The following is a 22,608-nucleotide window of genomic DNA, read 5'->3' on the forward strand; positions in this document are numbered from 1 at the left end:
TTGCTTCTTTGTTTTTTTCTACAAATTTTCACGAGACCGCATTGCTTTCAGAAGGCTATTTGTAAGCCATGGATTTTGTAGCGATGATACCTTTTTTCTGCATTTTATTTTATGATAGTGGCAGTTGAAATGCGATGAAAGTGTGGTTAAAAACTTCGAAAAAGATTTTTGGGGTTCATTAGATTATATAACTTCCGACCAGTCAGTTTTAGTTACGCTAGCAAGGAACATCTCTTTGTCAAGTGCTTTATTCACTCCCCAAGTGCCCCCCCCTCCCGCGCTCCTGGCCCATGGACAAGAAGTCGGCGCCGGCAGGCGTCATCTCTTTGGGCGCCGACTATAGCGGCGGCATCCTATATATGATCGGACAGCAGCGACACGCCAGCTTGAAGCCGACGTCCTTGGCCAGCCAAAACTTTCGTGCTCGGCATTACGCAGCCCTACGCATCCGGGCCAGCATCCGTTAACGAGCCAGCGCCGACAGGGTCGGCAAGAGAGGTCGGCCCTTTACGGTCCAAGCTCTTCATGGTCGGCCCTCGGCCCATTTTGCTTGTGAGCTTATTTAGAACAAAGCATCAGTGCAACTTTTACATCTGCAGCCTATTGCATTTGGAATTGTCATCATCATCAGCCTATTTTATGTCCACTGCAGGACGAAGGCCTGCGTTCTCCAATTACCCCTTTCCTGCACCAACCGGTTCCAACTAGCACCCGCGAATTTCCTAATTTCATCGCGCCACCTATAGCCTTCGGCCGTCCTCGATTGCCCTTCCCTTCTCTTGGCTGGACATCTGTAGGACGTTGATGGTCCAATTGATCTCTTTGGTTGACGCTATACGTTAACCATACAAGATGACAAAAACCGGCGGGCAGAAGAGCCCAACCATCAAGAATTGTCGCGGGTAACACCTAAAAATATTAAGACATTGTTGACGCAAGACGAAGTGCCGGAGAAAGTGCTATCCGAAGTGCGACGTACAAAGAAACATCGAGAACGAAGCCTGCAAACGCGAATCCCGCAAGGCGTCGGCGAAAACACGAAATACAGCCTATGTCGCGAAGCACTGATGCAAAAGGCACAGCAAACAGCGTCAGTACAGTTGAATGACTCCAGTTAATTCATATATAGTAAATGTACAGAACGGCTTAGAACGGCACACAACCGAGACATTGCGTGCAGCAGTGACCGTTTTTTCAAACTTTCTTCGTATTTCTCTATATGATTCCTTCCTCCTTGTGTTTCCAGCACGGAGTGAGATGCCTGACAAATTTATAGCCTGTCTACTTAACTAGCGCCGAAGCATACAGTGATCGCAGCGCGGTTACTAGCACTGTGACACCGCTGTGATACTGCGACACCGACCTTTCGCTCCTGCTGCTGTCGGCGCCTGCTCACAGAGAAAGAAAATGCCTGCTGCGCGAGCATATAAGCTGTTTCCAGGTGTCGTGTGTGCGCCCCGTGGTTGAAGTTTCGGTGTGAAATTAATCAACATTGAAGCCAAATTATGCTGCTTCCTACGAGTTCTATTTGTCTATGGCGTCTTTTTTTTTTGTGAACGCCGACGGTAATTAACCGCACTTTTAACACGCCGTTTGGCATTTTATGCACATTTAGACAAAAACATATAAAGTTCTTGAGTTAGACTTTCTGAATGTCTTTACCAAGATAGACTCTATAGTGACACCAGTAGTGGATTTTACCGCAGATAGAATATGTACTAGTATATTCCAGATGCTTAGGTTATGCTTAGAAATTATGCGTTCATTCTTATTGTATATCAAGACGTCTATAGCCGTTTGTAGCTGTTTCAAGACGTTTTTAATAGGTTCTGTGTTTCGTAGGCAGCTGCGTCAGGTGTGAAAGAATACGACAGTGTAGCACTGCCATCCCTTTTGAATTGCAGTCCTTCTTTGAACCTCTGTATAGCAAACACTGAAATAACAAAGTAAAGCAGAAATGTTTATTGCCGGTATTGGCACTTAACGAATACGTAAATTTTATTATAACCAAGAGGGGGGCAAAATTACTTCGTTATATTCATCCCATGAAGCACAAGTTGGCTACTAGCTAGCTTGATATAGCTTGATCAGGCCAGAAGAAGCTAGAGCTATGTCAATCTATCTTCAAGATGGCTAGCACTTGATGTCTCCGAGCTATACGTTTCTAGCCATTGTGAAGACCATTATGTTGAAAAAGTATCGAGATTTGAAGGCATTGTCACGGAGGATCCAGGGAAGCCTCAACGAATTGGGCGGTGGCGTGGAGGGAGCGGGCGACACTAAATTTTGTGAGCGTGGAAGTTGCCTGCATGCTTCGGAAAAAGTGGGGGGATAGTAGCGTTGATAGGGGATAGTTACGTTGATACAGCATAGAAACCCCTCGTACCGTAATCAACACCACAAACGGAGCGCGCTGAAACTGATTCTTCGTAGATTTCCTACGCACATTCTGAAGCGCTCACCTTCGCCGGTTCAAATTTGGCGCCACTTTCAGCCTACAAATGGTCTGCCAGCGACACCCACCAGGAGCAACGAGCCTGTTGAGTGATTGAAGTGAGGGAAGCTCGCAGTAAACTTGAGTATGAAGAACGACTGAGGAATCTGGAAAAAAGTAAATGGGCTGGGAGAGTGTTGAGGTGTCTGTACAGGAAAAAAATGTTGATTCACAGTGGAGGAAAAGAACTAGGAAGGTTACCAGCAAGTATGCGGCCTGTAGGGTGGGCAACACAGCCATACACAGCAACAAAGAACGTCAAGCGGAAAGCCAGCTAGAGAAGCTGAAATAATATAATGGGTGGCGGCAATGGAAAAGAAACCTTCCATGAGTAACTGCTTAACAGGAAAAAAGGAAACCAGGAAAGAAACGATTTATGATAACTCAAAGGGAAGCTAGCTCATTACTTTTCGAAGCGAGATCGGGATACCTTAGAACATGCACCTATAAAGCGAGATATAAGAAGGAAGAAGACGCATGTGCTTGCTGCGATAAAGCTAGGGAAACTATTATAGATAATTTTTCCTCTTCATAGCATGACAGTCTAATGAACCGTTGACAGTCTAATGAATCGCTAAAATTTATGTAACAAAATTATAGATTTTACCTCCATTTTCTGAACACATAAGCAAAGTCTGCCCGACTCTTGGCCAATCCCCGTGAGTGGGTAAGCAGAAGGGGCAAGCCAAAGGGTGTAAACTGTTCTTAGAGTGCGACGACAGACTGGATTTTTCACAAGCACTGCTCCAGAGGGCACATGTAACCGGCAAACGGAAGCCTCAGGCGAGCAGCTGAGGTTATAGGCGGCGCAGGATCTCCAGGGCACCCAAGGGGTAGCGGGGGCATCAAAGCTGCAAGCAGGGCGGCCCGTGGATTGGGGACGCGGAGGCCGAAGCGTGCCAGGGGGTGTTCGCATAAAAAATTGGCTTACAGCGCAGGCCTCGGCGAGCCCCAACCCACGGACCAGTCCGAGTGCTATTTTTGGTGTCCCCGTTGCGCTTTGGTGTACTGGAGGCGCCGCCAATAATGCGAAATAATGACACGTTGTTACAATTAGTAAAAAGAAAAAAACGTTTAAATAAATGTAATTACGCCCAGCTGCCAACTTGTGACGCCAAGTTCAGCAGTACCGCGCCCCGCGACTTCTGCAGCACCAGTCAGAACTTTGCGTCTGAAGGTACGTCGGAGACTTTCTCGCGCCTGCGGCGCCGGTGCTGGGTCACCGGCGGCCTTTCAGCCACTATGATGTTATTTACAAGGTACAGTGCACACGGAATGAAATGGGACACGGAGCGTTTAGTAGAACCCTACATGTGTGCAAAGTACGCGAGAGCACCATCATGTCATATCGCTAGGAATTTGGTCACCAAAGGTGACGAGGACTCCGATGTAAGTGTACGCGCCAGAATTACGTCGATGTGACACGAACCGCAGCCGGTTGAAACGAAAGTATGCGCATTACTTAGCCCTAAACTGACGCGTTTCATTCCGTGAGCACGACTGCCGGCACGCCTAGGGACAAATGCCTACAAGACGCAGTACAAGTAAAGGAGGCATTGGCAGTACGTAGGCAGAGTCATATTCAAGAAGCAAAAGCCCCCCCCCCCCCCCATTTGCTCTCTCACGCCTGCGCACAAACGACTAGCAATCCCTCAAATGAACGTCTGAACGTCTCGTGTCTGTGCCCCCCGCCCCCATCGTTCCTTTCCCCTTTTCCCCCTTTTTTTCATGTTTTTCTCCCCCCCCCCCCCGCTAAGTGATTGTGTCTTTTTTTTGCTTGTTAGTTTTGTCTTTTTATATACTCATATATTCAATCGGTTTCTTCTAATGAGTGCCAGATCCGAACTCTCGTTGATCACCCGATACAAAGGGAAGACCGCATAGACCATCATCATCATCATTGCTGTGGTTGTACTATAGCATAGTTTACGTACGTGTTCTTCGGTGTGCTGCCTGTATGGTGGAATACTGGCCGTAACCACCAGTGGTAATCAGTTTATAGGTAATGACTGTGTTACTCTATGTTACAGCCATCTAGCCGTTCAACTTCTCATAAGTTGGTTGTTTATTCTGTGATTCTATGCTTCTCATTGCGTCCCAATGCTTGTTGCTGCGTGTGTGGCTGTGTGCGGCGTCTGTGTGTGTGAACAACTGAAGCGTTCGTGTTCTTAGTTTACTCAGTGAGGTGTTTCTTGTTACATGTAAATCATTTGCAGAAAGAGGTGATAATATTGAGCACGTTGCTTTGATCTGTAGTCGATATCACTTGTTCTACGTGTCTGCGATTAAAACGTTTCAACCGTTCATATTAAGCATTGAAAACAAACGAGGAGCGGTTCTCCAGGGGTCCCAAGAAGACTTGGCTCGTCTAAACTATCAAATTCGTCTTCATATTCTAGGTTAAAGCAAAGGGGAGGACGAAATGGATTTCCAACATCGGCCCGGCGGCAAGACCGGCTCCGGAGGCGTCGCGTCATGGTCGGAGTCCAACAGAGACCGGAGGGAACGGTTGCGACAGCTTGCCCTGGAAACTATCGATCTTCAAAAGGACCCGTACTTCATGAAAAATCACCTTGGTAAATGCAGTTCTCTTACTCCCCGTGAGACGGAAATCGGTGATGTTTTAGTCAATGTTGCACAAATTGACGGTGTTTGCCAGAGCATCTCTTGCTCTGAACATTAGAAGCTGATGATTCTTAATGTTTTCTCGTTGCAGGCTCTTACGAGTGCAAACTGTGCCTGACACTGCACAACAACGAAGGCAGTTACTTGGCCCACACGCAAGGCAAAAAGCACCAGGCCAATCTTGCGCGCCGAGCAGCCAAGGAAGCCAAAGACTCTCCTATCCAGCCCGCACCGGCAAAGCCTCGTGTCGACATCAAGAAATTTGTGAAGATTGGGCGACCAGGCTACAGGGTTACCAAGGTAAGATAATGCAAGTATGTGTTGCAGTCACAATCTCATGGCATGCCACGGTCACTTGAAACAGTTAAGCACCATATTTTGGCGAGTGCAAGCAGGATGTGGCTGATCTAACCTCGTTTGCTATAAATAAAACAATTGCAAAAGCGCGGGAATGGGCTTTCCAGGCAGGTACTAATAACAGGCCACTTAGTGAGCTCAATTAAACTTAGTTAAACACTGCCGTTGTTGGTCAGGTTTTTCCTTTCTGTCAATAAAACTAGAAAAGTACCAGCAGCAGCTCTACACTTGCATAAACAAGGTCAGGGAGTGTGGTCTCTAACATTTGTGTGAATAACAAGCAAATGGTAAGAGACTTCTTGATTGATATATACGGGACCCTGTGCTTCCACTGCGCACATTTGCTGAACACAGTCTTTAGTTGTGTACGATGCGAAGAGAATGTATTGTCAAGGTATATAAAATTTGTGCTCTCACTGTGGCCATTGCTGAGGGAAGGGTGTGAACACTTATCCCCGTATTCTAGATGTTCCTCCACTCAACACTCTACCTCAAGGCAAGAAAGTACTGTAAAATGCCGTGGAATTGCCCTCTCCACTTTCACTGAAGATTGGGTTAATCTAGATATGGGCATTTCTCCAGTCGAAGCAGTAAAAACAAAGATGGTGGCCAACGAAAATATTTGAGTAAGTGACATAGTTACTGGCACTAGCAAGACTAACAGGGGAAAAAATTGGGACAGGACAGAGCACTAGGTAGCATGTGCCTTTTCAAGAAAACGTGTCTGCGACAAGACAATGAAACCCCACTCTTTATCAGACTCCAACAAAGACATGTTATTAACCTTTAAAAATTTAACGGACTGCTTAATTGCCTTACTAGTATTATTAGTGTGACCTCCGGAGGGAAGGCAGTCAGCACCTTCTGAAACAGATCTACTTTGTGCCTCAGGGTTAGAACAGCTGGCAATTTTTCTGACAAGACCTAAGAAAGAGACAGGCATTTCACTTGGTTCATTGCAAAATTTTGGGCCATGTTGTAGCACATCATGAACCTTGCTAGGCACACTGCAACCACCAAGGTACGTCACCTTGGCAGACGTAGGAGCCGGATTCCCGCAGCAGGCTTATTTCCATGGCACTACGAAGGAAGGCGGAGTGCCCACAGGAATTCAGGCCATCTTGCTGCCTCACGAGTTCGAGCTCTGAAGGCCAATTCCGAGTTGTTGCATCCACAAGCTTTCGACGCGGTGAGGACTCGATGGCAGAGGTGCGAATGGCAGATTGGTGCCAAAATTCGGAATTTTGTTTTTCTATTAGTCTTGCTAGCATTAGTAAATATGTCACAGCAAATACGTCAACCCCAACTAGCCCAACTTTCTACATTGATTTCTTTGAGGCAGGGCTGGGGTACACTCCTACTCATCGTCACTGAACCCAGCGAACGACTCTTCCGAGTCAGTGTGGAATAGGAGGTCAATGCACTCGTCGTTGACACTTGCGCGACTTGAACAGGCCATGGGCTTTCCGGTGCCTGCAAGTCGGTTATGCAAGCACCCTTATTTGCTGCCGTCCAACGCGGCATTGATCCCACACCCCTTGAAGGATGGAGCGACCATCTCTTCAGACACAGCAGCTCAAGCCGCCAACGCAAACTTCAGCATGTCTTGGCGTGAAGGCTTCCGGAGGTTCTCTTTAGGAGTTTTCTCTGCTTTGCTCATGAACTCAGTCCATTACATGCGGAGGGAGTCCTTGAATGGCTTATTTCATTAGACGTCCGCAGGCTGCAGGATTCCTGTACAGCCTCCTGAAATGTATACTATGTTGGTTCCGGCGGCTTCTGCTGCGTCGACAACAGCCTTCGTTTTGTGGATGGGGGCATGCTTGAGGCCTTGAAGTTGCCAAGGTTCAGGTTTCCAGCCATTCTCAGTGTTTCCTCTGTTAGGAGCCAGTTACTGACAGTGCGGCCAGCATCTCGTTTCATTCGAAGGTAATCAAAGAGGGCGTCGTCCAACTCTTCATGGAAGGCGGGCCCGCCGTCCATGCGTTCGCGTTTCGTCTTCTGCTTGCCGTAGTTGAGGTGCTCTAGGGCATCATACTTGTGGATTCCCACTCACGGATTATATTTCTGTCTTGAAATGCTGAGACATGCAACTCACACTCTTTCCCGATGCTCTGTGCCACTTGACGACCTCAATCTTCCTGGCGATGGTGTAGGAGTGCATCGTGTGGCTAGCGGATTGCATGAGAAGTGCGGGAACAGTGGCTGCACTGCACGCTTTATCAAGATCTGTCGCACAAAAGCCCTGCGACCACTGGGTTTTCTTTCAAGGACTGTTAATTGTCACTCTGCATTATCTTCACTCCCATCAATCTTTTCCTTTCTACTGCAAGGAAGCAAATATCTTGTCATCGCCCTTAGCGGTCTCGTAGCGACTGCAGTGGGGTGAATATTTCCACTGATGCTGGTATTTTGGAGGGGGTGGGCGCTTAACACAGAATTTTCAGAATTCTGAAGTTTTGGAAATGTGCACTGGGTGCTTATGCGAAACTGGGCACTTCCACGGTATTTTACAGTACTTCCGCTCAAGATGATAGCGCTGCCTCCTCACGGAAATAATCACTGCGCTTTTTTGACACCGCACAGCCATTCCTAAGCTTAGCAACTTCTGTTGTAGGGCCGGCACTGTGTTCAGCTTTGTGAAGCGAAGGAAGAGGTTAGAGTCCAAGACCGTTTAAAAGTATACAGGGGTCAGTTCCGATGCACTATTCATAACAGTAAGATTTCTCAGTCTTGCATGCATTGTGGCAGAGTTGTCAACAAGCATCGGTATGATTACCCATCAGAAAAGCATGTGCAAAAGAATACGCATTTGGGCTGGATGATTCATGGTTATGAGCAATAAAAAACGGCGCTAAACGACAGGCTGTTGTCTGTGTCCCTTCACTCGTCCTGTCGTTTAGCGCTGTTTTTTATTGCTCGTAAGCTTGTGCAACATCTGGCAAGTCATTTTCAATGATCTCTGTGTGAAAGATTTTTTTTTTTTTCCTTTTCACTTTGATACAGATAAAACAGAAAGCTAGGAACAGACTTCATGTCACCTGTTACTTTGTACTCTGACAGTAGTCAAGAAAACCTACAACTCTGAGTCCTTGGTTCTAGCATGTAATGTCAAGTTTTTGTATTGATTGTGCACTGCATACATATGTTAATTTAGCAGATTGGAACATGGTATACTTTTAGTTTCTGTGGCAAAAAACACAAAAGGTTGGACATAGTACAACCACAGGTTTGAGACCTGCCTCTCTAAAAGTTGTTGCCCTTTTCATTCAATCAATGATCCTATGCAGCAAAGGGATGGTGAAACTGGCCAGCAGTCTTTGCTGTTTCAAGTGGACTACCCCGAGGTCAATGACAATGTGGTGCCTCGACATCGGTTCATGTCGGCCTATGAACAGAAGGTGGAACCACCAGACAAGAAGTGGCAGTACCTTCTCTTTGCAGCTGAACCTTATGAAACCATTGCTTTTAAGGTGAATATATGCGCTGACTGAAGTTGATTTAGCAACATAGATTTCCGGCCAAGTTGGTACATATTTATTTAGCTGAGTATTAATGAACACAGCCTAAGACAAAGCCCACTGACCATTAAACAGAAGACACATTGAATGCAACTGGTAAATAGGAAAGGTCTTTACTTTTTTGGGAAGATAAATACCCAGCTTTAGACAATTGTCAATGAACCCTGTAGAGTTAACAAAAAAATATTTCCAAAATAAAAGTTTTGTTTACTCAGTACCTATGTAACTGAGTAACTATGCACAAACTGATACCCATAGTATTTTGAAACATTAAGGAAGTGTGTGGAGCTACTTTAGCTATTTCTAAAATTTTGCTTCCATTAAATGTGGATTTTGAGGAGGGAGAGTCAACACTAGTTATTTTGACTGTGGGGCATCAGAGTATGCCATGTCTGATAGGTGTTACTGTTATTATGCTCTCTCCTTTTCTGTATTGCTCAGTTTTGGTGTCAATGCACCGTCTGCCATACTCCTTTAAAGTTGAGTTCAGCACTAGCGCATTATTGGGTAGTGTTGCTCTGTGTTCAAATGGCACTGTGGAACAGTTGGAACATTGCACTTCATGTAAATAAATTTAGATTCCTCATTGTGCTGCACGGTGCCCCGAAATCATTTAGGAAACATTACTACTTATGACCGTGCAAGTGAGCTAAAACAAATGTATAAAGCCAATGATAATCTGTGTCTTTGTGAACTGTTATCATTTACCTGTGTTCCATTTAAATGGAAATTTTCATATTGAGTATAAATATATTAAGGTGATGCTAAAGAAAAACAGTAAGCAAGTTTTAGAATGGTATAGAGTAATCCTGCAGAACTTTATTTGCATATCATTGGTGGAAAAACTCCATTCGAAAATTTTGTGCCTAAACTGAGATTCTGATGTCACATATTTCATGGTATTTTCTCGTACTTACGGTAGGTCGATATTGTGCAGGACAAAGTGCCAATAGCTTCCATGCTGAATCTGCTTACTCTTGAATGCACCCTAATATGTATGTCGAAATTTAGCTAGTACTGAGCAGATTCTACTAAAATCCGTGATATCAAGGGATGATGGCGAACGATTCTGAAGTTGGTGGTGTTTATAGTTCTTGCATCCTTTCCGGCCTACTGAGCATCCATGTACGGCAGGCTGGTGAACTTGTTATTCCAAATCTGTAATCTTCCAATCTAGCTTAGTTCTTGTCCATGTTTGAAACTGAGCAGAGTGGGTAGCTGCACATCTGACCCATGAATGCAAAATCTCATGGCTTGCCAGAAGAAAACAAACTTTAATGAAAAGATTGGTCCAGCAGTTTTCGTTGTGGTGGCCTCAGGTGCCGGCTTGGAGTCCTTGGACTCGGGCGGCATCTTCGGCTTGCTGGACGAGTCAGAACTGATCTTCCAGCTCTGAGCTTTTGAGGGTCAGCAGCCCAGCAGCCCCCGCAGCTGGGGCGGCACCAGGAAGCAGCGAGCTCTAGGCTTCCTGTATTCTGGTAACGTGTGCCGTTACGGACGCATCGCGAACGGCGGCGGTTGCAGTACCATTGTTGCCGGCACATTTCCAGAGCGTGTGTCAAAGCGTTACTCTGTGTTCGCACACTTTACACACATCATTTGGGTATAAGCCTGGGTAACAGTGGTGTAAGACAGCTGGGCTATGGCAAGTGCGTGTTTGCAGTAAGTGTAAGGTTACGACTTCATTCCTGTTTAATTTATCGTGCACCGGCCCGCCAGGTTTTTTTTCTCAGCTGAAAGAATTTTGCAATGACATTGTAGGTGCCAAGTAGAGAGGTGGACAAGTCTGAGGGCAAGTTCTGGACTCTCTGGAATCGAGACAGCAAGCAGTTTTTCCTGCAGTTCAGCTTCAAGTTGGAAGCCAAGCCAAAGCTTCCAGGCATTCTCGGCCACGGCATGCCGACCCTAGCGCCGCCACCACCGCCACCGCCACCTCCTTCAGGAGGCAGCAACAACTAGACAGGAAGCCATGGAATAAATGTGGCATTCTCATTCATTCTGTGAAATGTCTTAGTGCTATGCCAAGTGTGCTGGTTGTTACTGTGTGTTGAAAGACTGCACAATTTTTACAACAGCTGCAACACCTTTCATCATCTGTTGTCAAGCATATCAGTTATAGTAGATAGTTAATATAATAGTGTGCCCTAAAAGTAAGTGACTGACATGTGCGAGAGACTACCGGAGGTGGTCTGCAGGCGGCTAGATTAATATAACCGATTTTGCTAACAAGTGTGTAGTGCGATAGGAAGCTGCTGCATTCTGCATTCTGATGCTGACTAGGTCTTCTTGCAAGAAAATTGGGAAGCTACTGCACTGGTGATTTTTGCAAACAACAAAGACAAATTCATATATGAAAAACGTGGTAAGACTTTGCTAACTACTTTTACTGCCATTTATGATAGAGGATCTCTTGGTTGTGTCATACTCAAACTAATCTCACTAATAGGTCTCCTGTAATCACCTTGAAACAAAATTACATTGTATTCTATAGCTACGGTACACTAAGTAGTCGTGATTTTAAATGCAACCTGGCTACTCATTTGTTGAACTGAAACTGGAAATATGTCCCGGATGTATTTGCAGGTCTTTTCTTTCTTTTAAACATTTTCTTGGCCATGAGCATCCTATTATAATACAAAGATAATGATCAGCATCAGTAATAAATGTTAATTTCACACAGGAGTTCTGTGGCTGCATGCATTCTGCAAACTGGCTGTGGTGTTGGGCTGCTAAGTACGAGGTCACGGGATCAAATCCCGGCCATGGCGGCCGTATTTCGATGGGGGCAAAACAAGAAAACACCCATGTATGTACTTAGATTTAGGCGCACGTTAAAGAACCCCAGATGGTCCGAATTTCCAGAGTCCCCCACTACGGCATGCCTCGTAATCAGATCGCGGTTTTGGCGCGTAAAACCCCCTTCTTTTTTTTTAATGCATTCTGCAAACATGAAAGAAGAGGAAGCGATACGTTTCAGACATTATTGCATGTTTTTTTCAAATAAGGAGACGACATGCACCTGGTTTCTTCTTTAGGATAATTGTCCATTTATCTGATCTGATAACTCAATTATGAACTTTTGTTTTGTTCCCACTTGTTTTATACTGCACTTAATTTCATTCCTGTAGTCTATACGTATGTCTGTGTATTTCTTACAGGCAGAGTGTTTTTATGGTGTCATTACTTGGCTCAAATTGCTGACCAGATGAATCGGCCAACATGTAAATGCCCCTCTCAAAGCAAGTAAAATACCTTATCCGAGCGGCCTGTATTGAAATGAGGTTTGTTAGCATGAAAAAATCATCTGTACATTACAATTTACGGGACGGCCAAGTTTCAAGTCTCGAAAGGTAAGATGCAAAACTTCGATTCTCTGCAGAAGCCACCAAACAAGAGAGCAGGTGATAGCAATCTTTACAAGTCAGACCTACAGCTGTTCATCGCAGCGCTGCTGTGGTCACATATGTGTTTGCAACGTGGTGTCCGTTAAAATAAGCGGACTGCGCATCTAAATGAAATCTCTAGTCCAGGTCACATGAAACTACAACCCTGCAAAGTTGAAACTACAACCCCAAAAAGCTGCAACAAGGGATTGAAGAATATTACATGCGACTTGGAAAAAGCAAATTGCAAATAAGCTTTATGCTCCGAAGCACAAATAGTCATCCTGATTAAAGTGTATAGCTCTGGATCAGCCAGCGACAAGCCATTGAAGAACATTACGTGCAACTCGGAAAAAGTAAATAGCGAATAAGCTTTACACTACAAAGCACAAGTGGTCATCCTGGTTAAAGTATGTAACTCTGTATCAGCCAGCACTATATTCAAGCAAACGCAAAAAATGAAACTGGAGTACGTCTATTGCCATTCTTGTTTGTTTTGGCAAAGGCAAAGTACTCGGTGTGTTGACCCTGAAAAGAATGCTAACAGTTGCAGCACACTCTGGCCGCTACACGTGCCCTAGGGAGAGAGCTGTACAAGTGCCAAGGTAGCGTCAAGGGCTGCCTTGATGTGCCACGTGCACCTTCACCTGAACAGCATGACCAAGCAAGAAACCATGAGGTGAGCATAATCAGTGTTCATCAGATTGTTGCAATGACGACTTACCTTCATATGAAAATTGTACTCCTAAAGGCTTGCAACATCCTACACGCACCTGCCGTTATAGTATATTGTAATGATATTTTTCTTTCATTTCTACTTCTTTTTTTATCAGCCACAGTGCCTATTTCAGTGGCGTATAAAGGTGAAAATAAAATTCTTGCAAAATGTTGGCACTGGTTCTGTTGCTGTGCTATTGGGGTTGTGGAAACTGCTCCACATAAATGAACAATTCTGTGCCCAGAAGCAACATGGCAGATGGCAGTGACTCAACTTTACACTGGCATCTTTCAAAGCAGAGTCGAAGCAACAAAAACGAATGTAGTTGCATCCACAAATAAACAATCACGGTTTTATTATGTACACATTTTTTTTTCACCAGAATGCACCTGACTTTATATGTGTTTATATGTATAGTATGTACAAGAGGAAGCAGCTAGATGGTATATATACAAGCGGAAGTGATGAATGTGGTGATTGCGGGATGATAGAGCTAACTGCATTCCTCAGTCCACGAGACGAATATGGGCACCGGCTTCACAAAATGCACATCACTCTGCCAACAGCATTGATCAGGTTCAGCATGGGTCGGCGCCATTCTTCTGGTCCAGCTTATTCTTGTTGTTCTTGACCATGTAGATGAAAAATGTGATGGCTTCTTTCTCTGCAATCGGAATGGTCCTGAAGTGCCGTGCCAAAGTCTGCATGGAAAACAAGGACAAGCATTATGATGCTGCCTAAAATACTAGTGCAGTAGTACAGTTGAACTTTATAATATCTTATTACATGCCGACAGTACTGGAGGGCAACATATTATATCTACTTTGTTATGTCTAATTTGTTATATCCATGTTCCACTGGAGACAAAAAATTTATGCAAACTAGGGACACTCAAACTATGCAGCCTGCAACTTGTGTTCAAGTGCCCATGTGCGCCTATCAGATGGAACACCTGCAACAGTGATCTGGCAAACTAAACTGCACCTGGGCTGGACTAGTTGGTAATGTGTCATGAAGGTTAAGTGAAAGAGCAAATGGAACAGACATGGGATGGAAACAAGCAGACAACATGAGCAAGTGAAGATATTTATTAAAGTGCAAACTCCAAAAACATTTAGCCCCTCTGTTTCCCTTATTGTCGCTTTCCCGCCCCTGTTGTTGAGCTGGTTTCTGTTATTGTTTTACATATTCAGCATTGCTTCCAACAGCAAACTTATAGTTTTGAGTAGGCACTGGGACTGTTTCTATCTCAAGTCACTTTTTACACCGTGATGAGATATAAAAGAAAGCTACACTGGCAGCTCCTGGCTCTGCGTTCTGACTGTGAGGATGATAGACTTGCATCGCCATCATTGTGGACAAAGTTTTCTCCAATAATACATCCCCTGTGTAAACATGAAATAAAACGCCCCGAGTATAGAGCAAATACCAAACAGTAGATCATTGGAAAGAAAAGCTGCTCTTAATGCAAAAGCTGAAATGTGGCCTTGGGCATAAATGCCTGGTTCGATTTTTACAGTTGAAAGCTGAATAGGCATGGTTGGGTTTCAATTAATTAGGAACTGAATACCGCCTGAAGCCAAAGCCTTGTGTTCCATTTAGCATAACTCCCTCGGGAATGCATTTCACTATCAACATATTAAGAAACCACAAAAGCAAGGATAAATTACATGAAGTTATATGACAAGTATACTGTGCAAAATAAGGTTTTAAAAACTTATGAGCATTTTTTCTTCAGGAAGGACTTGGGAATTAGAGGGTAGCCATAACATAAAGTGGCTAAGTCTGAGATTGCTTAAACACGCTATGCGTACAACTGCTTGACTTCAGGAATGAAAAGGAAGCTGTCAGTTTATGCTCCATCACTAATGACAACAAGACTGCACCAGTGAAGAAGTAGCTACCTTTTCTCCTTCAAATACCACCACTGACAATGCACACACACTGCTGATAAGATGGGTACCAGAGCAATAAGGTTAGCCAGCCACATTGTAAAATCATAGTGCTGTTTGGTACTAAGATGAATTGCATGAATGAAATGGGTTGCACGCATCAAGGAAGCTTCAAGGCATGACCTCCAATGCTGAACTTAAATCTGCTCTTCAATCTTCAGCAACAGCAGCCATTACAGTTGCCAACACAATTGATTAAAAGCAGCAAGATCCACCACAAACTATATTTAATTATGTTGTACATTGGGTGTGGGCTGTCAAATGTGAAGTGTTACAACTTGAATGGAACTTGTACATGTTCCTACTTCTACGGAAGAAATTATTCGAAAATGGCCAGACAATTTCAAATTAAGGAAGAGATTCAGGGCATTGTGAACACGTCAATGCACTTTTAATTGCTACAGCAATGCCAAATTGTCACCATTTTTTTATGCAAGGAACACTCACATCAGCCAGTTCTGCCTTGTTGAGTCCGGGCCGCATTGGGACTTTGTAATGCCGCTTGTACCTTCGCAACGTATTCACCTGAAGCTGGAACAGGTCCACCTGTAATCATTAAGAAGGCAGGAAAGTTAGCAAAACAACCATGATTGTTTAAACATACTGTTAAAAATAAGGCTGGTAATTGACGAGCAAGCAGCCCGACTACTCGAGATAGCAGCGAAAACTCTTAAATGAACTGCAGCTTTATGTAACAAGACACACCTTAACATCACAGCACATGGTGAATATACTAGGCTTGTATGGACATTACTGCAGTCATGATACTGGTAGTCCAAGAGTACAGTGAAGACAAGTGAGAATGCGTAAGCCTCTAATCTCGCTTGCCTAAGATGAGACAGCATCCCCTACAAGTACCAGACAAGTATTAAGCCTGTACGCACAAGCTGCCGTAAGCTACTACTAGCTCAGGTCACAATGAAACATGCCCTTGGACAAAGCCATCCGGCACTCTTAAGGATATCGTAATACATAAAAGGCACAGACAAGAAGGATAGGACAGGACCAATTTCAAGCTGATTTTTATGCCAGAAACCTACACAAAAGTAAACTTTGGGAGCATGTAGGTTTTCGCACACATGCACACACACCCACAAAAGAAAAGCAGCAGTCATGTCTAAATACATCTGTTCATTGCAATAGAGGAATACTGAGGGTAAGCTGACATTTTGCATTCCCTTTTTCTATACGTAGAATGCCCCCGTTAAATATAGGGCAAACTGGTCACAGCTTTTCCCAAGCCATTAAGCAAAAGAGAGCACAATGTCAGCATTTCCTCTATATCTTTCTATTGCAATAAACATAAGTATTTAGATAGAGCTGTCTATACAATATGGAGTTTACATGGTTGCTGTTTTTGTTTGTGTGTAAACATGCATGCATCAACTTCACTGTAGGTTTCTGGCATTAATATCATTTGGAAGTTGGCACCTGTGCTGTCCTTGTATTATTTACCACTATTAAGTTTAAATATTGAACCAACTAGCATGCACCAAATATTAGTCTGCAAAGTGAATCATTTCATGCTAAAGATGTCTGCACACTGATCCAAGGGATGCAGACACAACATAGTGTGACAAGGCTAATTTCTACAAGCTAAGTTTTATCTCCGTCGTAGCCCGAATCCTCTCAGAAGTAAACTTGCCTCAGGAATGTCCATTTCTTGCTCATTGGAACCATTGTCGTCTTCGCTGTCCTTACGCTTCCTCTTGGTGCGCACGCTTTGGATGACACCTTTGTGGTAATCGCAGATGTAGATGTGTCGTGCCTGCACAAAAAGAAAATGAAAACACGCATTTTTATGCGGCGAGACGTGGAAACGTGTCGACCGCGCGCTACACAACTAAAGCATGGACGCTCTCCGGCGGCCCCTAGCCTCTCTACAAAGTGGTTATATGGACGCATTATCCGGGCGAACACTGGACAACACGATGCTTTCAATTTTTGCAGCGTCACTTACACTGGGATCAATGTTGAGCTTCAGCTTGCGCTGAGCTACGGTCTTCTGGATGCGTTTGCTGTAGCTGGCATTTCCGGCTGGCCGCGTGCACCGCTCCGAGTCGTCCAAGAGACAGCAGATCTGGTTGTGCCCGCTCTGCGTTTCTTCTTCTGTACTAAATCCGTTCATCAGGCCTCTCTAAAACATAAGACGTCGCAGCACGTCAGGCTAACCGCGGTGCATGGGAGGCACACGCCAAGTGCATGCATCCTCGACAGACGAAAGAAAACCGCAGCACGACACTCCCGATGAGCTTGCATCACCGAATTACGGGCGAAAGTAACAGGTCGCGGACGATCACAACAACCTGAAAGTGCACTCTCGAATGCAATGATACAAACAACGCAATAACGGGCGCGCGTTCTACGCTGTATCAACACTGACTAATGGGGCTTTCGTTAGGGGGAAGTAAAATAAAATTTCGGCGCGTGGCAGGCAACCACCCAGACCGCCGCGATCCACATACAGCCGCTAGGCAAAAATTAATCCGCAGATGTAAAAGCGCAGCTCCGCACGAAATTTAATCGTACATTAAACCGGATGGTGAAGCTGCGCCGATGAATTCCATCACATTTTGTTGGGAATTGCGGCAGGCTAGAAACGTACAGGCGCACGTTCGCAGAACTTAGTTGGATGCCCGAATCGTCAGCTGCATGATCAGCTGTCCAAAGCAGGGAGGCCACATGTCATGCAAGCCACGAGACCCGGCATGAAAAATAGGTCGCCGCAGCAACCGGGGCGGTCGCGATGATGGGTGCCTACCAGGGAAGTGTCTGTCAGAGGGGTCTTTGAAGTGGAGACCTGCTGTTTGCGCAACAGTGGCAGGGCGGTCGAGAGTTTTGACACCGAGGCAGGGCGAAGCAAGAGCGACCTCGACTTTCCGCCGGCGCGGCCACGCATGCCAACCGCGGGCATACTACGAGATGTCGGAGAGGGCACGACGCGCTCGCGGGAGGGCGACGTCGCTCAAAACGTAGGCCTAACCGGCTGCAACGCAAAGCGGTAAGACACGGCGGCAGCCGAGAGTCGATCGCGACTGCTGTAGGGAAAGGCAATGAAGGCTGCTCGAGCTCACGGATGCTAATTGGCGCCAAATCTCAGTAGACACGACGCTGTGGCTGGCATGTGCTTCTGCAGGCTGATCGGCGCACGGCTGCACCGACGAGTCGCGGAGTAGAACGCCGCGATATTTACCTTGACGCCGGGACCGCAGATCTGTCGGTCTTGTCACAACAACGTAAGAGATGAATCGGGATGGTAGCCGAGCCGACGCAAGGATGTGGTTCACTTTGTGACGAAGCCAATGTAGCGACTGCTACAGTTTGTTTACACTCAGTGTAGCTGACAGCGCACAGAACCGGCGTATGTGCCTCCGAGCGCAACGCCAAAGAGCTTCGGCGATGGTGGCAAGGGAGTAGGGGAGGAAGATAGCACAGTGAAAGCTTCGGCGCAAGAGAGCGCACAGGAGAGCGAGAGAAAATCGCAAAAATACGCCAAACAAACGCACACAGAGTAGCAGAAAACCACGAGCGCGAACACGGCGAAAACCGTTCTAGACACCGATTGGATGAAACGGCGGCGCTGCGTTGACGTCACGAAATGCTCATGGATCGGTGCCATCACCATCACGCTGCCAAGCTCATGCACCAAAAAAGGCAGAGCAACATGTTGCGGCTGCTTTGTCGTTTTACTTTCGTTCTTCGTTTGGTGTACAATTCATCGTCAGTCGTCTTTTTAGCTGCAGCAACGCGCTACATTATTTCTCGAAACGTGTCAAAATAATTGTTGGCTAAATGTTTCGCATATAAACCGCACAGGCCTGAAGCCATATTTTTGTTACCTTAAATCACTGTTTTTCAGCTTCAGGTTATGTAGAGTATTGTAGACACCTACTTTTGCCACTGTGTGTTCCTGTAGATCAAGCATACACTATATACACCTCTTGGCGATGCACATTTTCTCTACGAGGCGACGTCGTCTGCTAGCTGCCGGCCGCTGCCACCACTGTCGCTATTCGCGCCAACGTCGCTCACGCGCGATTCCCGCGCTCGCTCCTTGCTCGCACACAATTGGCCAAGAGCAATGCCCACGTGATAAAAACTCGCGCTTCTATAGGATGAGGTTTTGCGCTCAATCCAAATCCCACCAATCACAACTTTTCCTATGCTTTCCTGTGGCGAGAATTCAACGGCGTAGCGTTTCTGCTCCGTGGGTCGCTCGGTACTGAGGAAGCCATCGCTGCGGTGAGTGTCGACTTGTTTATTGCAAATCTTCCCAACGAAATACCTTGGAGCCTCCATCTTGTGCGCAGTAAGTGTGTTCTAAAACACTGTAGATGAATGAGATTTTTTTTCATCGTGACATTTTTCTGCAAGACCAAGTTATTCGCGAGTTCGTAAACTGAGCATTACATGTAACTCTATGGGGCCGTAGGAACCCTTGGGTAGACGAGGCCTCACAAAGGAAGCCTATGGACGCCATAGTGTTTCTATGGTGGCATGCGGGCTGCGATCACCTCTTTTCGAAAAATTCTACTGCTGTAGTCGCTTTATTTTATGCTATTCTCAGGCTTCTACTGTGGAACAGAGGGTTCGAACTTTATTTCGCGTTGTTTTCCGGTGCGAATTTAAGCGTTCTTTATAGCCAGAAAAATGACTGAAATGGGCCGTTTTTCCAGCCTTTGTTGCAAGGCGCTCCCATGCTTTTGCTATGCACGTAGAGCGGCCGCTCATAGGGAACCTAAAGCTTCCTATATACTCTATGGGACGCCCGCTCCATAGGAAAAGCCGGCTGTGCCCGAGCTCACTTTTGAGTTTGCTAGTAAGTTTGCCGCGAAGAACCCCGGCTTGCAAGTGTTAGCTGAGGAAGCCATGATAACGTTCAAGGGCATATTTCGACGGGGTTTTCATTGATGAAGACGGGGATTTCTTCCTCGCTCATAGCTATTTACAGTGCTTGCGACTCCCGCGTTGGCTTCCATTACGCGCCTGGCTTGCGGGCCCCAGGTAGAAACGCGTCGTGCTGGCGTCTGTCCTGTTATAACGTGCACAAGCAGATTTAACGGTTCGGAATTCGAATCCATTACGTTTGAAGTCTTCTCGCGTCGCTCATTTTTTTTTTTTCCTTGACAGGTTCTTGAACTCTAGTTGCGTGGCGTTTCGAGAGCATGTTGATCTGTAGTCTGCTAGCCGGTTGTGTCGCCCGCTTATGAGCAATTGGCGCGCTGTATTCTTTTTGCACCGAGTTTAGTGGCTATATTAATTTGTGCTTTTGTATATACTTCTCACATTTGAAATCGAACGTTTTTCACGGCTACTTGCGTGGCGTTCGCCGGCACTTTTCCGAGAAGTCTTGTACGTAGCATCTGCGATAAATTACATTTGGCGCGCATATCTTTAGTTTCCTTGATTTTGGAGAGTTCGAAGAATTTTTAGCGCTGGGCGTTTTTTGTTCTGCTTAGTAGTTTAGGTGATTTGCCCCGAGTCACGAGAGAGGGTGGCCGTAGCAATTCGAAGCAGACGATTTTCCGGCAGATGCGTTCCGCGCCTTTTTTTTTTTTTTTTTTCCTCCTCTCTTTATAGTAGCTGTTGCGGTTTCAGTGGCGCTCGCTTGTTGGCGTCATATTTTTCGATAACCACCCGGCAGTTTCTTGGCGCCTATTTTGGAAGCGTTTGGGTCGCGACGGTGCTACAATGCCATGCTGAGTAAACCTGTATATACGCGCCCACAACTGCTTGGACCTCGACTTAACTTTTTTTTCCCCGTTGTCTCTCGTTCTGTCGCAGATTCTCGTGACATTCGGCTGACTTAAGTTATCAACATGGGCAAAGGAGACAAGCCTCGCGGCCGGATGTCTGCGTACGCCTTCTTTGTGCAGACCTGCCGGGAGGAGCACAAGAAGAAGCACCCGAACGAGAACGTGGTGTTCGCCGAGTTCTCGAAGAAATGTGCCGAGCGCTGGAAGACCATGAGCGAGAGCGAGAAGAAGCGCTTCCATCAGATGGCCGACAAGGACAAGAAGCGCTTCGACACCGAGATGGCCGACTACAAGCCGCCCAAGGGCGACAAGTCCAAGAAGCGCAAGCGCGCAAAGGATCCCAATGCACCTAAGCGCCCCTTGTAAGCATCCCCACCAGATTGTAAATTTTCAGTGGTAAACCACTCTGTTCAGCATGTCTTCAGTTGACCAGGCTGTTAGAGCTCAGACTCTTGATTAGACGCAGGTAGTGCAGTTTAAATTCTTGGAATATTGATGTCTCAGTAGAATGCTGTGTATTGAGCGACTCTGCTGGACAAGGCGAAGTTGGTGCTTACTGCTGGCTTTTGTCCTTTCCTGGCTGGAACAAGACAAACTGAATTTTGGTGTTTCATTGCAGGTCTGCTTTCTTCTGGTTCTGCAATGACGAGAGACCCAACGTGCGCCAGGAGAGCCCAGATGCCTCTGTCGGTGAGGTGGCGAAAGAGCTGGGCCGGCGATGGAATGAGGTTGGCGACGACGTCAAGTCAAAGTACGAGGGCCTGGCTGCCAAGGACAAGGCGCGTTACGAGAAGGCAAGTTTCAAATGATTCTGTAGCTGCCTCATACTTCGTCAATGTTGCATATCAGTATGCACTGTTGTACATTGAAATGATTTTGAGCATGTTCTGTCATTTGCTTTATAGGAACTGAAGGCCTACAAGGGAAAGAAGCCCAAGGCTGCATCTCCACCAAAGGAGAAGGCCAAAAAGAAGGAAGAGGATGATGACGAAGATGATGACGATGAAGAAGATGAGGTTGAGGATGCTGAAGATGATGATGACGACGACGAGGATTGAGAAGCATCACTCTTACGCATACACTTCATTTTCTTTCCCCTGTCCTTCTGTTCGTTTTATTTCTTTTCCAGACTTCTGGCCTTGTGGCTATGCCACTTGTGTTCATAGTTGCCGTTTACTTTTATTTTTGGTTAACTCTTCAGTTTTCTTTCTTTTCTTCCTTTTTTTTTTATTTGCAGGGTCCCAGTTATGCATTATTCTAAAACAGATAAAAAGCTCTGATGGGGCCCCAAAACGGGTGTTATAATCTTTCTCCCCTGTTTGATGCGGGCAAAGTGGCTGCCTCCCCCTTTTTTTTTTTCCCACTTTTCACCTCCCGTCTTTTGTACATGTGTGCATGTGGAGTAACAAGCAAGATACTGTTTTAACTTAATTACTGTAAAAATTAACTAAAACTCTTCATCATTGGCGTACGCACTGTGAGCATACCACATCGTTGCCCATTTTGAAGATCACCTAGCTGCACCTCAAACTTGGGGTTTGTCATATGTTTTTGCACTGATGTGTGATGTAAGACTGTATATACTTTTTTTTTTTTTCCCCGAGGCTTTGCTGGCCCACATGGGTTTTAATTTCCGGTGCCACATGTACTGTCTCGGGCTTTCAGTTGTGTTCTGTTATCATACCTCATTGCTAATTCACCTCTTTTGCTCATTCGTCATTGCTATTCGACAAGACTCATTTTAGTGGCATAACTATTTTTTGTATCGATGGCTTTCAATAAAGACATTTAGTATGTCGCAA

The 22,608-nt window shown here is 45.6% G+C and overlaps 3 protein-coding genes across 6 annotated transcripts; 2 read left to right on the forward strand and 1 right to left on the reverse strand.

Annotated features, from left to right (window-relative positions):
• Positions 1–4,363: 4,363 nt before the first annotated feature.
• On the forward strand, positions 4,364–10,993 carry Sf3a2 (splicing factor 3a subunit 2). 2 transcript variants are annotated; one of them, XM_075688578.1, is made up of 5 exons: positions 4,364–4,496; positions 4,894–5,070; positions 5,211–5,419; positions 8,767–8,949; positions 10,759–10,993. In XM_075688578.1, the coding sequence occupies exons 2-5, from the start codon at positions 4,917–4,919 to the stop codon at positions 10,954–10,956; spliced, it is 744 nt and encodes a 247-aa protein (XP_075544693.1). In that variant the 5' UTR covers positions 4,364–4,496; positions 4,894–4,916; the 3' UTR covers positions 10,957–10,993. The 2 variants fall into 2 exon arrangements, with proteins under 2 accessions (XP_075544693.1, XP_075544694.1); XM_075688579.1 differs by lacking the exon at positions 4,364–4,496 and adding an exon at positions 4,532–4,674.
• Positions 10,994–13,423: 2,430 nt separating this feature from the next.
• On the reverse strand, positions 13,424–18,588 carry Sap30 (SIN3-associated polypeptide 30). 2 transcript variants are annotated; one of them, XM_075688581.1, is made up of 5 exons: positions 18,244–18,588; positions 17,011–17,187; positions 16,696–16,818; positions 15,498–15,596; positions 13,424–13,799 (listed from the first exon to the last, which is right to left on the reverse strand). In XM_075688581.1, the coding sequence occupies exons 2-5, from the start codon at positions 17,176–17,178 to the stop codon at positions 13,677–13,679; spliced, it is 513 nt and encodes a 170-aa protein (XP_075544696.1). In that variant the 5' UTR covers positions 17,179–17,187; positions 18,244–18,588; the 3' UTR covers positions 13,424–13,676. The 2 variants fall into 2 exon arrangements, with proteins under 2 accessions (XP_075544696.1, XP_075544695.1); XM_075688580.1 differs by lacking the exon at positions 18,244–18,588 and adding an exon at positions 17,812–18,013.
• Positions 18,589–19,171: 583 nt separating this feature from the next.
• On the forward strand, positions 19,172–22,608 carry Dsp1 (Dorsal switch protein 1). Of its 2 annotated transcripts, none has more exons than XM_075688583.1 (4): positions 19,172–19,292; positions 20,835–21,168; positions 21,426–21,600; positions 21,712–22,608. In XM_075688583.1, exons 2-4 carry the CDS (start codon positions 20,870–20,872, stop codon positions 21,862–21,864), a joined length of 627 nt encoding a protein of 208 aa, XP_075544698.1. In that variant the 5' UTR covers positions 19,172–19,292; positions 20,835–20,869; the 3' UTR covers positions 21,865–22,608. The 2 variants fall into 2 exon arrangements, with proteins under 2 accessions (XP_075544698.1, XP_075544697.1); XM_075688582.1 differs by having other exon boundaries at positions 19,245–19,359.

This window comes from Dermacentor variabilis, chromosome 4 (genome assembly GCF_050947875.1).
Source record: "Dermacentor variabilis isolate Ectoservices chromosome 4, ASM5094787v1, whole genome shotgun sequence".
NCBI classification, from domain to species: Eukaryota; Metazoa; Arthropoda; class Arachnida; order Ixodida; family Ixodidae; genus Dermacentor; species Dermacentor variabilis.